Source organism: Triticum urartu, chromosome 7 (genome assembly GCF_003073215.2).
Source record: "Triticum urartu cultivar G1812 chromosome 7, Tu2.1, whole genome shotgun sequence".
NCBI lineage: Eukaryota > Viridiplantae > Streptophyta > Magnoliopsida > Poales > Poaceae > Triticum > Triticum urartu.
The window spans coordinates 25,270,740-25,287,563 of NC_053028.1; the positions used below are offsets into that span (position 1 = coordinate 25,270,740).

Genomic DNA, 16,824 nt, shown 5'->3' on the forward strand with positions numbered 1-16,824 from the left:
CCTTCTTGCAAAATAAAGGAGAAACAACTGATTGTGAAATGGATAACCAACTACAGTCAAGTAATAATGGAAATCGCATCATAAGGGTTCAAACATAATATATTTTTCATGTTGACAGCGACCTATAACATCATATATAACTATAATTCATTCACAGTAAACTTCACAAACGATTATTTCACATGCTTTTTTTTCATTTGTGAAACAGACCTGTCCTTTCTGCAAATATGAAGTCTTTTGTGCATCCTCCTAGCATGCCATATCACAAATCACAAAAGAAGAAGAAAAAAAAGCAATAAAGTCTTTCATTTTCAAAGAAGAGAATGGGCAGAAGAAGAAACACATCAGCTTTTAGTTGGAAAAAAATATACTGTCCTCACTGTGATATTTGGCATGCACAAGTTGTCCTGATGCTTCACAAGCTTATAATATTATCAAGGTTTTCATGCCATGGTCATGAGTATGCCTGCTACTACTGTAGTAGTGTAGTTCTGCAATACTAGTTGCTACACCTCTCATGGATATATGATGGGTTTAAGAACAGATGGCAGGCCAAACACTGGTAAGAAGATAACACTGGCACAAATGACAACCACAGCATGTCATTCCATACTAGTTAATAACACTGGGTTGCACTGCTATCCAAACCAACTCACTCTCACATAACCGAAGGTTCACCAATCTATGATCACCAGAGACTGTTCCAGGCAGCGAAAAAGAGCTCGAAAAAAGAAGAAAAACTTTTAATAATCTACCGCGATATCACCATCAAGCACAGCTCTCAGAATAGCGAGACTCTAGCTGACAATGATGTCAGATGTTCCACGAGAAGCCGCCGTCTCCCGGCTGCTCCCCCATGAACAACCCGCTCTCCACGAGTTCATGGGAGATGAGATGTTCCAGGTCGTCCATGTCGTGCACAGACTCTGCCTTTGGGGTCGCCACCGCATTGCCGCCAGAAGCGGCCGGGTTGCTGCTCACTGACTTGAAACTGCTGCTTCGCTGGACCAGGCCAGCTCCGCTGTTGATCAGATTACTAGGCCCCGCCATACCCATCGGAGCGGCGCCCTTTGCTGTGCTGTTATTCATGTGCTGTGCCTGCTCTGCGCTAGCAGCGCTGTTGGTGACCGCGGCTCCGGATGCGAGACCACCATTTGCATTGGGAGTGCTAGGAGACTGCTGCTGAGGCTGCTGCTGCTGTTGATGTTGCTGCTGCTGCTGCTGCTGCTGCTGCTGCTGGTGTTGCTGCTGCTGCTGCTGCTGCTGCTGCTGATGGTGTTGCTGGTGCTGCTGCTGTTGATGGTGTTGCTGCTGCTGCTGCTGCTGATGCTGATGAGCAAGAGCGCGGCTATTGGTATTCTTGGCTTCTTGCAGCAGCTGATTGATCACATGCTGCTGGAATTGTGGACTAGCACCCAGGCCTTGGAAATTGTTATGCTGGTGCTGGGGCATACCTTGCTGGAATGACATGGGATGCTGGAATTGCCCAAGCTGAGACGCACGGAACGATCTAGATGCTTCCAGCTGAATGCCACTGTGCACTGCTGTAGGACCTTTGAAGATACTCGATGCCTCCTGCTGAAGCAAACTTTGATTTGGGCTCGAGCCTCTAAGCATATTCTGGTAATTATTTAGCGCGGCAGCATTCTGAGATGCCTCCTGCTGGAGCAAACCCTGATTTGCGCTTGAGCTTCTGAACATATTCTGGTAACTGTTCATTGCCGCAGCATTCTGTGATGCCTCCTGCTGCAGCAAACCCTGATTTGCACTTGAGCTTCTCAGCATATGTTGGTAATTGCTTTGTGCTGCAGGATTCTGCGGATTATTACTAATTGCTCCAACACCTGGAACCTCGTTATTCACATGGGGGCTCATTTCTGTTTTGACTGCCTTTGAGTCATGCAAATTCTGCACCGTGAGCTTTGGTCCAGCAGTTTGCTTGGGATAGTTCTTCAGGCCCTCTGCAGATGAACAGGCAAAATATTAAACATTTAAACTATCTCACGGATCAATGGGCAAAGCAGGGTCACTATCATCACAAATATTTCAGTTGTTATGATTTGCTGTTATCAGCAGCAAATATGATGAAGCCCTAAAGGTGGCATACGATGTTTAGCTCCACACTGTTTGCATCACAACCAATTTGTACATGTTCAAGCTCACAGTCCGCATCTCTCACTAGTTCAGACATTGCATTACAACCAAATTTGCATGATATTAGCTGAGTTTTTGGCTCAGCTGGAGTTTGAACGTAGTTTCTATTCATGTAGATGTTTCATATGAAGTACTAAATCCGTACCAAAATATAAACATTTTTGTAGGCTAGCCTACAAAAATGTTTATATTTTGGTATGGAGGTAATACAATAGATCATGCATTATGGCTTAACTTTTTGGAAGAAACCAAAATGATATGCTTAGTTCTACCATATTCATGAGAATCACTAATCAAAACTGTTTTATGGAAACTAAATACAACACCTAGTAGGTACTAAAGACGATCGGTGTATGTGCATGCTCCTACCTATAGGGCCGAGCTTGTTCTTGTGGCTGAACTCAATTAGATCCTTCATGTGATTCACCACCTCTGATATCTGCCAAGAGGACATAAGCAATCAACATGCCATAATGCACATTACAGAATAAAACCATATAATGCACGCCATGTGGAAAATATCAAGACTAAAAAATATTGAACAAATAGAAAGGTAAATACTACTTAGGGAACTCCAGTTACCTGCAAACAGCGAACATATCTTTTAGAAAGACCATGTTCATTTAGGCTGTGGTGATCAATATTTTTCGCTAGTTGACGTGATGCTGATGCAAACCTATAAATTTCATACAAAAAAAGAATTTACATGTAGTGATTAGAATATCAGAAATTCAACTCTAGAGAGAATCAACTACATATTTGTGTGACTTTAGTTTTACTAACTCGTTGCAAGCCTTTTGTGCCTCATCGTTTGATAGGCCAGCAGGTCCATTTTTAGTGACAGTAGCTTGATAACTCTGGGTAGCACGCAGCATATGTGTAACCTGAAAAAACAAAAAGCAGGTGCATCAGAAATATATAGAAGGGTACTAAAGTTAAAGCACATCACACAAAGCCACAGATTAAGATTTATAATTATGTGGACTGGTTGAATGCCTGTGCTTTACCACTTCCTACAAAGAAAAAGACAGGAAGCTTTCAAATTGCAAAACCGTAAAATAATCATAGTGATTTAGAACCACAAAACAAGATGGCAGAGATGGTTTAGAGATGTCCCTACTTGTAGCAAGTAATTTTGAAAGGTGCTATGGCAAACATGAGGATTTCAATGAATTATGGCCTACTCTAAAGGTGGAGTATAATTTAATCGTCTTTGGTGTTTCCGCCAGCAGCTATCTGTAACTTAGTTGAGTAGACAGTTATAAGCAAATGGGTGATAAACATAGTAACCATGGGAGGGATCTGGTCTTTTCACACCCCAATCACCCAGGAGCAGCAATACCCATTGGATTTACATCATAAACACAAAACTACAAGATGCCAGGCATCAAATCACACTGTGTAGGCGACAGCTCAACCATATGCTGCCTTTGAACCAAAGGTTAATCAAATAGGAGATGGAACAGGAATCCCATACTGGTCTAAGAGCTTTACCTGCTCTGTTAGAAACTTGCGAGTGACATACTCGTCATGTTTCCGTGAACAAAACTCCCAGGACATAATCTGCACATCCAATTCAGCACATAAGAATGATTCACATTTCGAGATATCCACAAATCCACAAATGTTCAAGAAAGGACACCCAAAAGGTACTCTGGTATGGGCTAGCTACTACAACTAGGAACATACCTTTAGTTCTGGAGTGAATATTATTCTCAGTTGTCCCTCGTGTGTGACATGTTGGTGGTCGTAGATGCTCTTCTGAACAACTTTAGTATGCTCCAGGAGCAGCAGTCCGTTGGGCAACCGGAACTCGTTCGGCATGTCAAGGAATAGATATTCATCCTTAACACCATGGTCAAATCTAATTTGACAGAGTCTAGGAAGTATTTCAGAGGTAGCCTCTGTATGGTAGATAAGAGAAAGGGGGGAAACTGGGTGAGCTCAAAAATAATACATATTGATATTACATTGAGAGGAAAACTTAAAATCTTATTTATGAGAATTGCACAATGAAGAGGCAAAACAGAAAGAGTCCCAAAAACAGACAGTCAAGGTGTTCATCTAAAAAACAGGAGGGGCAAAGCGCATGATAACAGAAAGAAGGCTTTGCTGTGGAAGAAATAAAATGCCAACACTATGAGGCTATTCTTCATTCATGACAGTAACACAATATTATGATAAGGTATTCAGTACTGCTCCAGAGAGTTAACAAATTCACAAGATACTTTTATTTGCACTCTTGATGCTTAATGGCTTCCTTAGAATTCTGTAAAGCTACATTTATTTGCACTCTTGATGCTTAATGCTTCCTTAGAAAGTACTCCCTCCGTTCCAAATTACTCGTCGTGGTTTTAGTTCAAATTTGAACTAAAATCACGACGAGTAATTTGGAACGGAGGGAGTAATACTGTTGATTGTCTTCTGTAAAGCACAAGACATGTACAGAAATATTGAGCTTGGCAAATAGAGGAAGAACAGAATAAGCACAAACAAATCAGCATTCATACTCGGTGAGCAATCTTGAAGGGAAATGTGCAAACAACAAAGGATATAACATTTTACCATATCCTTTCCCCGAATGTGTATTACAAATATCACAACGCCATGTACCCTGTAACAAGTAAAGAATAGGAGTGTGAAATTTCATAGATCTTATACAACATCAAAAGAATAAGTACCCTGGATATCGACAATGCATGCAGAGCAGACAAAGAATCAGCTCTATCAGCTGTCAGTGGGTTTATTGCACAAAATAGATATATACAATTAAAATAGCCATTGCAGGACGGTTTTAAAACTTCCAATTAAAATAACTAGTGCAGGCTAAAATAACAAATATTTCCTCAACAGGCTACACATACAAATTGTGTTTCTCACTGCCATCAAAGGTAATTGATAATAAACAGTGTTGAATAATCCTAGCAGAACTGCCATAATTCAACATAATTTCAGATATGAAATTTTTACTAACCGGGGATGTCTGTGGAATAGCAGCTGAGGTATTTCCTGGTTTTTCATATGATGACACACACCATCTCTCTCTTGATCGTGGTGCAAAATATTCATCAATGAGCTTCCTCCAGTATGTTATGGGATTATTCTACAAGACAATTTTGAGTAAATTGTACTTCCATTGCTGTGCACTTTGTAATAAATGTATAAAAATGCAGAAACTCACATCTGGCCGGTAACGCTTGTGATACAAATACTGCATTAACCTTCGAGAACAAAGCCCACTCTCGACAGGAGTCCTAACAGGTCCAGCTAGCTGAATTCCAGGCTGTGCTAGCGGCAGCCTCAACTGTGGCTGCCGAGGTATGCCAACTTGAGAATGTTGATGCTGAGGAAATTGTTGCGATAATTGATGCTGCTGTTGTTGCTGAATTTGTGCCAGTTTGTGCTGCCGGATCAAGGCTTGAAGCTGTGGGTTGTGTTGGCCCTGGAAATGAAGAGAACTCTGACCTTGGAGCAGCTGTTGAATCAACTGTTGTTGCAAGATATCATCTTGCCGAATATCAACTCTTGGCTTCTTTTGAGCATGAAATGCAGCGGCAGCATCAATCACAGGTTGTGATGTTACACTAGATGCTCTCCGCTTCTGCATCTGCTCTTGGGGTGGACTTTGCTGCATGATGGAGCCATCAATGACTGAAGAGCCAGAAATGTTGTTGGACGAAAACGACATCGGAGAGGCAGGAAGGCGCATGAATGAATCAGCATTCATGCTCGTACTTTGCTGAAACTGGGCGCCTCCAGAAAGTGATGAGTTGCCATCGGTCACCAAAGAGCTAACACCAATGCTTGGCCCAGAGGAATTTGTAGTACTAACTGGAAGGCTACCATTCATGTCCCTGGGAACAAGTCCAAGGTTGGAGCGTGGGGCCCCGGACATGGAGGTCAGCAGGGTTGAGACTGAACCATCACCTTGAAGAATCTTGCTTAATGGGCTAGAACGTCCCTGGAAACTAGCAAGGATCTTCGGATACTTTCGCTGGAAACTGCAAAGTGTAATTATCAGTAATTTTGAAGTAATGCAAGCAAATCAAGAAAACAGTCACCACAAAATTTCTCAGCCAACGAGCTTATGAACCAACAGCCAGGATGCATAATTCAAAGTTACTAACTTCTAAGTCTCAAAATTAGGAGGACCCGTTTCAGGACATCAATGATAAAAATAGCCATCATCAAAAGGCAAGTGTTAATCCAATCTAAGAGATGAAATACATCGACTTAACTTCCAAAAAGAATACAGGTTATATCGCCAACGTAAAAGAAGCCAGAAAGAACACAAATAGAGAGGAAACAGGGCAAGAGAAGTTGACTGAGACAGGATATTTCATTTGAATTACTAACTAGCACATAATACAATCAATGCAAATTGCAACTACACGCTCGCATGATCAAGTTCCTAACAGCAAAGAGAGTTGCTTTCTATTCACCCTGACAAAAGGAAAGCACAAGACAAAGGGAGCTGGTAGGAGAAAAGTTGAGCGATGTACAGTCTCACGCGAGCTTGCAAGATATCACAAACCAAACAGTAAAAAAGAGAAGGTAAGAGAAAATCACAGGAACACAAACACATCTAGTTCAATTAGAAGAAAATACAATCTTGCATGATCACCTGCCACTTTGTTTGGATATTTAACTACAGACTATGAAGGACTGTGACTAAAACAAGAAACCCTGATGATAAACAAAAACTGCTTCAAAACCTAACTAAAAGAGGACACAGCAGATAGACTGCCTAACCTCAGAAACTGGAAGAGAAGGTCAATGTATGTAATGAATAAAAAGATTTAACTCGCCAAGGAAAAGAATAAAAATACAGAAAGGAGACAAATTGTATCCTTCAATGCAGAAACAAGCTGTCATTTTTTAAGGTGGTCATCGGTTACAGTGAAATATTCCACAATAACACAATTTGGATACGAGTGTTAACTTCTGCCGCAGCTTTCTTAGAGGTGATTGATTTATTTTCCCCTGTTGATTCCCATAAATTGGTTAATTTCTTTCTCGAAATCGCCACACCCCGCGCCAGGTGGGGCCCAGATGTCGGTAACTCCAAGGGAGGAAGCTACATGAGCTCGCGCGACACGGACCGAACAAGAGAGAACCCGTGGGCCCACGTGTCGGTGGCGTGGCTCCCTCTAATGTAACGTAAAAGAAAATCACAGGTACACAAACCCACCTAATTCAGTTAGAAGATACCCTAAAAAAAATTCAGTTAGAAGAAAAAATACAACCTTGCATCATCAACTGCCACTTGGTTTGGAATATTTAATTACAGACTATGGAGGACTGCAACTAAAACAAGAAACCCTGATGATAAACAAAAACTGCTTCAAAACCTAACAAAAACAGGGCACAGCAGATAGACCGCCTAACCTAAGAAGCTGGAGAGGAGGTCAAAGTAATGGGAATAAGAAGATCTACCTCACCAAGAAAAAGACAAAAAAAATACAAAAAGGAGATGAATTATATTTTAAGGTGGTCATCAGTCACAGGGGAATTCAAAGATTCATTGAAGGGGGGTGAGCAAATTTCTGCAACAACACAAATTGGATACTGCGCGTTAACTTGTGCCGCGGCTTTCTTAGAGGTGATTGATTATTTCGCCCTGATGGTTCCCCAAAATCGGTTCCACGCCGCATTGTGCCATGACAGAGCTCGCCCCTAACTAACTCCACACCAGCTCGTAGTACAAAAGCTGCAGGCAAACCGATGCTACTGCCGACCTACACAGGTAGAGAAAGAGAAGGCAAAACTTTGAGAGCTCCCCAACAACTCAAGCAACATCAGAGGCAGTATTCCTCTCAAGATCCAGAGAATTTGTGGGTTCGGAGAAATTCGACGCTCTTTCCAGCTCTCGCTTTTGGTGGGCTCTACACCTTTCCTAGCGCAAGAAGAGGATTTTTTTTCCGCCCCAAATTCCCGGCGCCGCCGCATTGGGCCGTCTCCACGGCGGAGAATCCCCCCTGTTCGCCCCCGCCGCATCAAGAACGCGCGCGGGCGCGAATCCCCTCGAAGCAGCCGTGCGGATTGAGGCCGGGCCATGAGTCGAACCAATCTACTAGTACTACCAGCAGCGCAGATATCACCAACCGAGTGCGGTGCGGAGAAATCCTCACCTCGGGAGCGAGCTCGCCGGCGGTGCGGTCGTGGCCGGTCGCTGTTCTTCCTCCTCCTCCTCCCTCCTCGTTGGCCTCGTGCTCCGGATATTATTCTTTCTGGCGTTTGCTTTTTATTCTACTGTGGGTTCTTATTTCTTCTCCTCCGCTTCTGGTGGCTGCGTGCGGGCGGCGGCGTCGCCGGCGGGCGGGCGAGGGCGGCCGGGTTAAATAGATTCGCGGGGGGTGCGACCGGGGCCGGGGCCGTGGTGACCGCCATTGACGGGTCGCGCGGGGCCCACCCGCGCCATCCCAGCCCTCCGATCCGGATCCAACGGTGGCCACTCCCACGTGGCCGCCCGCGATTGGCCGGGTGGTGGGGACGCGCGACCGGGAGCGGGGAGGTCGGCCCGCGCTGCGCGCACGCGGGCCGGCGCACACCGCGCGGCACGCGGGCCAGGTGGGGCCGCTCCGTCAGCGGCGCGGACGGTGGGTGGGTGCGACGGGACCGTGTGCTCCGAGCGGAAAGCCACGAGCGCGAGCGCGGGTCGCGCGCCGTGGGCCCAGAAAGAACCCGCAGGCCCACGCGTCAGCGGCGTGGGTCGCTTTACGGCTGGCCGCGAGCTGGTGCGCGAAATAAACGGGGGGTTTCTTTTCAGCTGGGAGGAGGGCTACGTGCACGCCGCCTCAGCCAACTGACCTGCGGGCCGGGAAGCTTCCCGGCCCCGCGTGTCAGCGCGGGTGAAAGGAGGCGGGTGCGTGTAGCTTTCCGCCCTTTTTCCTTCTCGGGCCGACTGCTGCACATCATTTGCCCAGGGGCGAATTCGCTACGCGCACGCGGGGTCGGGTCGCTTGCTTTCTGGGGCGGTTGCTTTGCGAGGGGGGAGAAGGAGGGTGGGGCCGGCTGGGGGGGTGGGGAAGGCTGTTTGAGTTTGACTAGTATCGTACGATTATTATTATTATTTTGTGCTTAATAAGGTGATAATTATGGTGTGCTAGGCTAGGCTGGGCCGACCATCGTAGGGTTCGCTTTAGCTGATTATTGTGGCTCACATGTTTGTGGAGGGAGGCGACGTGATCATAGGACTGGTAGGCGTTTTGGTACCAACAACAACAACGAGAAACAAAACAAAACAAAACATATACACAATGGCAGGGTCTTATCAAACAAAAACTATGCATTAGCTTTTCTTTAAAAAAAATGTCTTGGTTGATTGATGGGCATTGCACATGTTTATCTGTTGCGCGGAACCGAAATGTTTCACCGATAACTTCACGGAAAGGCCTACGAATTTGTGCATGGTTAGTCAAGAAACTCATGGGCTCGGAGAGCGGGTTGTAATGCTTTTGTCATCGTGGTCGAATGCTTTTGTCGCCAACATATGAGCCTCCGAGGTCGTTTTGGTCAAGGCCGGTACATTCCCATTCACTTCATTGCTTGTCATCGTCGCTTTAGTCATCTTCGAAACGCTAGCACATCATCCTAACCCTAGCACTGGCCGTCATGGATCTTGCATTGATCGCATGATGGAGCGGTTGAGACCGATCGGGATGACTCATTGATTTGGCTTGATTGGCCAAACATTACTGAGCGGGGATCCTAACCCTAACCCTAGCCCTAGCCGTCACGTTCTTGCATCTGTGTCCTAACCGAGCGGGGATCAAGACGACTTGTTGATTTGGCTTTGGTGGCCAAGCATTACATATTTTTTTTCCTTTCCTTTTATAATCCACCCCATCACTAGTTGTTGTGTATTTTACGAATGTAGTGCCCATGGAATACATCGCTAGCCTGATGGGTGTGCCTTTCTTGTCAGTTTGGGGACCGTTTCTTGGAAAATACCACATTGTGCCAACAAGTTCGTTAAATATAGGGTATTTCATGAAAAAAAAATCTCAAATTATGTACTTCCCTTGGTTAAATGGTGTACTGGGGTGGTCGTTATAAGAATATCCCATGACGATGGGGGTTGGTACTCATTCTTGCTCTAGGCTAAGCAACTCCATTCGTGGATGGTTCGGCGGCCTTCGGTATGTGGACAACTCGCTTTTTTCTGGAGCATACGTGGTGTATTAAACACTACCCCCGTCCTAAAATATTTTGGGATGGAGCTAGTATTTGTCGGTTGTGTCTCCATCTGAAGATTGTTTTGTTTTCATATTCTTATGGTGCTTTATCCGTGGTGGAGGGATACTTTGACATTTTGCTAGTTTCAAAACATTGTTTCAGTTTTTTTTTGCAGGAAACATTGTCTGAGTTAGGAAAATAATATCTTGGTTCATCGGCGGGCATTGAACATGTTTATCTGCTGCGAGGAACACAAATTTCTCACTGAAAACTTCATAAAAAATGCCTAGGAATTGGTGCGTGGTTAGTCTGAAACGTATCTTCCTTGAGATAATGTTCTAGCTGCCCTCGCAGCGGCTTACTCGTGGGCCATATCTAAAAGAGACGACAAAACATTCGACCGCGACACTCGCTCGAACTCAACATGAAAATGAATGTTTTGTCGTCAACGCATTCATCTTCGAGGTTGTCTTACCTCGATCGATACATCCACTTCACTTCATTGTATGTCGTCGTTGCTTCAATCGCTTTCGAAATGCTACCACAACATCCTAACCCTAACCCTAGCCGTCATGGGTCTTGAATTTGTCTATTGACGGAGCAGGATCGAAATGACTCATTGATTTTGCTTGAGTGGCCAAGCATTACATACTTGCTTTTCCTTTTTATAATCCACCTCTCGTTGTGTATTTTACGAATGTGATCCATGTGGAATTCATCGCCAGTTTGACGGGTTGGCCTTTCTAGTCAGTTTGGAAGCTGTTTCCTGAAAAGGAGCACCCCACAGTGTCTAACAAGTTCGCTAAATATAAGGTATGCTGATCTGAATATTTCTCAAATTGTGTACTGCCCGTGATTAAATGGCACAGTGAGGCGGTCGGGAAAAAGAATATCCCATGATGACCAAGGTTGGTAGTCATTCTTGCTCTAGCGTGAGCAACTCCATTTGTCGACGGTTCGGCAGCCTTTGATATGTGGATGACTCGCTCTTCGGGAACAGATGAGGTGTATTACATATTGTCAGTTGTGTTTCCAACTGAAGATTGTGTTCTTTTTTTTTGCATAAGTTCTGGTGTTTTCCCCGTGGTGGCTACTTCGACATTTTGCTAGTTTCTTTGTTTATTTTCCGTTGTTTATTTGTTGTTCATGTTGCTTGCAAGTTGTATTTCGGTACCTTGTACCCACGGTTCGAGAGTTTTCTTAAATTAAAATTTGGCATTGTCGTATCATTTTCTTTTTTTTGTGTGCGAATCGGCATTGTCTTTTCTTGTAAGGAAAAAAATTCTTTAAGAGTGCAAGTGAAATTCACTCGAACAAAAAAGGAGAGATGAAGGTTGGAAAATTAGAAAGAACACGGTGGGAATTCGGTTCGGGTGTACAAGTAAGGACTTCCGAGCGAGGAGGAGCGGCGGTATTTTCTTGAACATCTCCATGTATTTTCGGAATCAATACGACTACACGCTGTCCGTTGATCCACATGCTCATTTTCACTTCCAACGCCAGAATTGCTGCTACGAGTATTTGCGATGGGTCAAAGAACTGTGAAACTTGCACCCGGTATTTGCGATCGATCGGTCGAGTGCGTGCGTCCCTGGGTTAGCGATTGGTAACCCCTGGAGATTAGCCAGTTACGTGTACAGTTGGGCATGCGAATTAGGATGGCAGCACATCCATCCATCCATCCTTCGCGAGGACGGCACACGTGAGCGCGTGACGAGGAGGAGGTCAATTAGTCGCCAATCCATCGCTCTCGTCCTGCACATGCGCTTGCATGAGATTCGTCTCCATCGCGTACGGCGTACCTCTACCGCCCATTTTACACGCATCACCCCACCAAAAGGGTTTTCCACGTAGAAAACAAATCATTATCCTGGGTTTGTTGTGTGTGTTTCTAAAACCTCTAATTAAAACCAAATAAACATATATGGTTGCCACCGTACTACATATACTCCTAATTACTTCTTTTTTGAGGAACAAGTTAAGTCACGAAAATTTCCTGGCTGCAGTCTGCACGGTTAAAATGCTCCAATATTCGTTTTTTCTTTTCTTTTCAGGCCGTGCTCCCGCGGCTTGCTCGAGCCTCGCATCGGACATGCGTGTGTGTTGCTTCGGGACGTCCTATTCAGCGCGTTCAGCGCCGCTGAATCAAACTGGCGCTTACTGCAGGACCTTGCTTGGCCGGCCCACGAACACGCAGCAGCAGCGATTCCCCCCCCTCCCCCCTCTAAAAACCACTAGAGCACCTCGTACTACTGATTCAAAATACCGACAAATATTTAAGGACAATTGTAGCCGCGATCACAAATTTAAAAAGTTCACTAATTGCTCTCAAAAAGTAAAGGTTCACGTATTCAAAAAAATTCAAGAAAAATAGAAAAAGTTCACCAATTCGAGGAAAACTGAAAACAATTTCTCGATTTTCAAAAAAAGTTCATACATTTGAAAAAAATTCATCGATTTTGAACAAAAGTTCACAAATTTTGAAAAAGGTTCCTTGATTTTGATAAAGACTTTTTTGAAATTGAAAAAAGTTCATCGAATTTCAAAAAAGTTCATCAAACGTGGATCAGAGTAGAAAAAGAGCTCATCAAACTTAAAGAATCATAAATTTAGAAAAAAATCACGAATTTTGCAAAATCGCTCATTAGACGAAAACAAAAAGGATGAGAAATAAATAAAAAGAATAAACAAACTAAGCAACGAAATAAAAGGGAAAAAATGAACTATCTAAACACTTGTGGGATAATAGTTTGGTGATTAAAGCGCTGTGCATGCCACGAAATTGGTTTGTGGTTTGACGTTTCGAAAACATGAAGGAAATTATAAATGGGTCGGCCCAGTTTGGAAGGCTGCAGGCGCCCGTTTGCAAAATGCAGGCGTCTGCAGCGCCAAATAGGGATCTCTTTTTCATACATCTGTTCATTAAAAAATGTTTTATCTCTTGAACCATGCATCCAAATACCAAACCGTTTTCACCGCTGGATTTCTTGCGCTGAGATTTTCGAAACTCAATCTCATGCTAATAGGTTTTGGCGACTTTTTCCAAAAAAAATGGAAAACCAAAAAAACCAAGACCAAAAAGTAAAAACGGGAAAAGCCAAGAAAAAACACAAAACCCGTAAAAGCTGGCAATAAAAAAACTAATATAAAAAATAAACTAGGCCTCGAAAGCACGGCTGCAGGTTTCATCTTTTTTTTTTGAAAACACAAGCCATGCTTCTCATGGAAGCGCTTATTTTTAGAGCACAATTGTATTTGGACAAAATTTTCTCTCCAAGGCTTAGGGAAAAGCAGGCAAAATTTGAAAAAGTGAAACCCGAAAAAGCATACATGAAGATAAAATCCAGAGAGAGTGTCCAACACGCAATACGTGGTGGTGACTGGACGAACCACTTGACGCGCTTCCGCACAAAAAAATGACCCTTGCGGGAACCCTCCGAGGGCAGCGGTTGGTTAGTTGCTCCCTTTTTTCACCCTCTGCATGGGGGGGAGGGGAGCTAAAGTGTTCTCCTATTTGTGAGCATTCAACAGTCCTACAAATGGGCTGGCCCATTAATAAAGAGGGAGCATCAATCGTTACCTGAGTGTAGGCCTGCAAACGAGTCGAGTTCGAGCGAGTTGGACTTGACTCAGCTCAACTCATATTAAAATTCGAGCGAACTCAAACTAAGTGAAGCTCAAGGTCGAGCGGTAGAACATGATTCCTGCTCAGCTTGTAACGATCTCGAGCTAGTTTCGAGCTAAATGAGACAATAAAAATTATAAAATCTATTACTATTATTCCCACTAGATAAGGCATAACACGACATAAAAAACACTAAAAAATATTATTCCAATCAGAACGGCGATAATATAAATTTCTTAGAACTAGTTTAACTTATTCTTTCAGAACTGAAAGTCTACTATCGACATAAGGTAACGATTCACGACATATATATAATTGGGAAAATGAAATATTGGCCAACAATCATAAAAGTTGCAGGAAGTGCACAGATACCAACAATTAACACATGGCCGACCACGTCCCATAATAAAGCCTATTTTTTTCTACAAACAATTAAGCTTCCATGTTTGCATGTAAATAAAATGAAGAAAAATTCCGGGGAGCACATATGGTAATAAATTACCCTATTTGCATTTAATATATGACATGATCATTTAACATAACGATATTATGCCGAGCTATCGGGCTAAAATCGAGCGAGCCAGTATTAACTCAAGATCAACTCATTTTTCGACCGAGCAATAGAAAGTGTTCATACTTGACCATTTCTTTTCGAGTCGATCTCGAGTCAAACCAAAAAACGAGTCGATCTCGAGCGGCTCACGAGCCTCGAGCTTTTCTTGTAGCCTTACCTGAGTGGGTGGCTTTTGGAAGGTTCCTGAGTGGGTTCGTATCTTTTTTTTCCAGCCAAACTTTCTAGTTTCGAGTGTTTATTATGTGTTTCTTTCAGCGATTTTCTTTAGTTTTCTTTAACCTTTTTTTTTGGTTTTCTATGTTGGTTTCAACGGTTCTCGTTTGGTTTTTCTATTTTTATTGGGTTTCTTTGTTTTTTCTCAACATGTCTACTTTCTCTATTTCTTCTCCATACCCGCCGTACATTTTTCGTATACAACATAAACATCTTTTAAATACATGATTAACATCTTTTCAAATATGTATAAAGATGGCTACTTTTTTCATATACATTGTACATTTTAAAGACATATGAAATATTCTTATATACATTTAACATTTTTTAAATACATGACTATTTCAAATATATATTCTGATGTCTAACTTTTTTTAATAGACAGTCTACATTTTTTATACATCTGAAACAGTTTTAATACATGTTTAATATTTTCTGAATACATGATTACCATTTTTATCAGACACATATTTTTGAACATTTTTTCGAATGTCTCAAACATTTTTTAAACACACGGTGAGACATTTTTCTGAATGATAGAAAACATTTTTTTATAAACTACCTGACATTTCTTACATGGTATAAACATTTTTTTTATAAATTTCAACATATTATTTCGAAATTCATGAACATTACTTTTAAAGTACGTACATTTTTGTAATGGCACGAAACGTTGTTTAACTTTGTATAAAAAATTTCTGAAAAATGTCACGTACAAATTTTGGAACATGAGAACATTTTTAAGATGCCATGAAACCTTCTCTTTGAATGTTATGAATAGCTTTAAAAATTAAGGTATTTTTTATAATGTGCAAACATTTTTGCTAATATTTTTATTTAAATTTAAGTTCTGAAATATAGGCATTAGAATATTGGGTCGCGCTATTCGTCACCCTGGGTGAGGAATAGTTATTCTTCACCCCCCTCTATTTTACTATCAATGCACCGTAATTTTACGTTCCGTAAGTTTTGTCTTATTTCCGACGCAAAAAGGGACCGTAAGAAAATATATAATCGCCGTAAAAAAAATTTATGTTATGTAAAATTACAAAGGTAAAAACATAGTCTAAAGTACACATAAACTTCAAATTTTCTTGTCTTATGACCTATATTTTTATTTTCTTATGTCAAATTTTACCTAGTGAATCAATAGGAATGTAACTATTTGAATTCCAAACGTAATTTAATTATGAAATGATCGTAAGATTACCTCGGGTGAAGAATAACTTATGTTGCACCCTGGGTGATGAATAGTAACACTATTAGAATATTTTCAAAAATATGAAAATAAAAATAAAAAAAGGGAACCAATGGGTAACAGAGGAGAAAAATGAACCTGTGAAGGAACCTACTTGGGCCGGCCATTTGTGGCGACGGGAGGGCGCCCTTGCGGCGAGGTCAGGCTTCGTCTCGCAGGAAGCGAGGTATAGCCGCACCCTACGTGAGGCACCATCCCTGTTTTACCCTCGAACGGTCGTCAGGAGCAGCAACAAACACCATGGATTGTGGCCCGCCCCGCCCATGAGAAGAAAAAACATGCTTTTGTTCACCTGCCGAAGAAAATAACTCTGAATAACTGTGCTAAAGTCAACGTGAATGGGGCCGATTCGCGAGAGAGAATTTGCGGGGTTGCAACTGCTATTTGTTGTGATCACTGATCAGAATGGGAAGCATCTCAGGGCGTCAGCGCTTGTTCTTCCTGGCGTCGTCGATCCCGCATCCCTTGAAGGCTGAGCATGTTGGGAAGCCCTTTCATTGGTTGATGACTTGTATCTAGAGGCTACATGTTGCTTCAAATTGCCTTAGTGTTGTACAAAAACATAAGACGCAGGAAGTGGAGGAAGGCATGAACCTATAGTCAGAGATATAAACTCCAAGAGATCCTTAATCTCTAGATCAAAGTCTGACATGTTTGGCTGGGACAACCTATGATTCTATTTGTATCCCTATGTTGCTTGATCGATCAAACCTAGCAGGTTGTTTTCTAAATAAATAAATAAACCTGCCGACCCATGTTCTCCTTCTGTATAAATACTAGTAGAGTGCCCGTGCGTTGCTACGGGCAACAACGTACAAATAA

The 16,824-nt window shown here is 42.6% G+C and overlaps 1 protein-coding gene across 1 annotated transcript; it reads right to left on the bottom strand.

The window, feature by feature from the left end:
- Positions 1-584: 584 nt before the first annotated feature.
- On the bottom strand, positions 585-8,479 carry LOC125521589 (probable transcriptional regulator SLK3). Its single transcript, XM_048686647.1, has 10 exons — positions 8,286-8,479; positions 5,336-6,155; positions 5,129-5,257; positions 4,720-4,768; positions 3,844-4,058; positions 3,649-3,717; positions 2,938-3,038; positions 2,737-2,830; positions 2,524-2,593; positions 585-1,961 (listed from the first exon to the last, which is right to left on the bottom strand). Exons 2-10 carry the CDS (start codon positions 6,047-6,049, stop codon positions 814-816), a joined length of 2,589 nt encoding a protein of 862 aa, XP_048542604.1. The 5' UTR covers positions 6,050-6,155; positions 8,286-8,479; the 3' UTR covers positions 585-813.
- Positions 8,480-16,824: the final 8,345 nt, after the last annotated feature.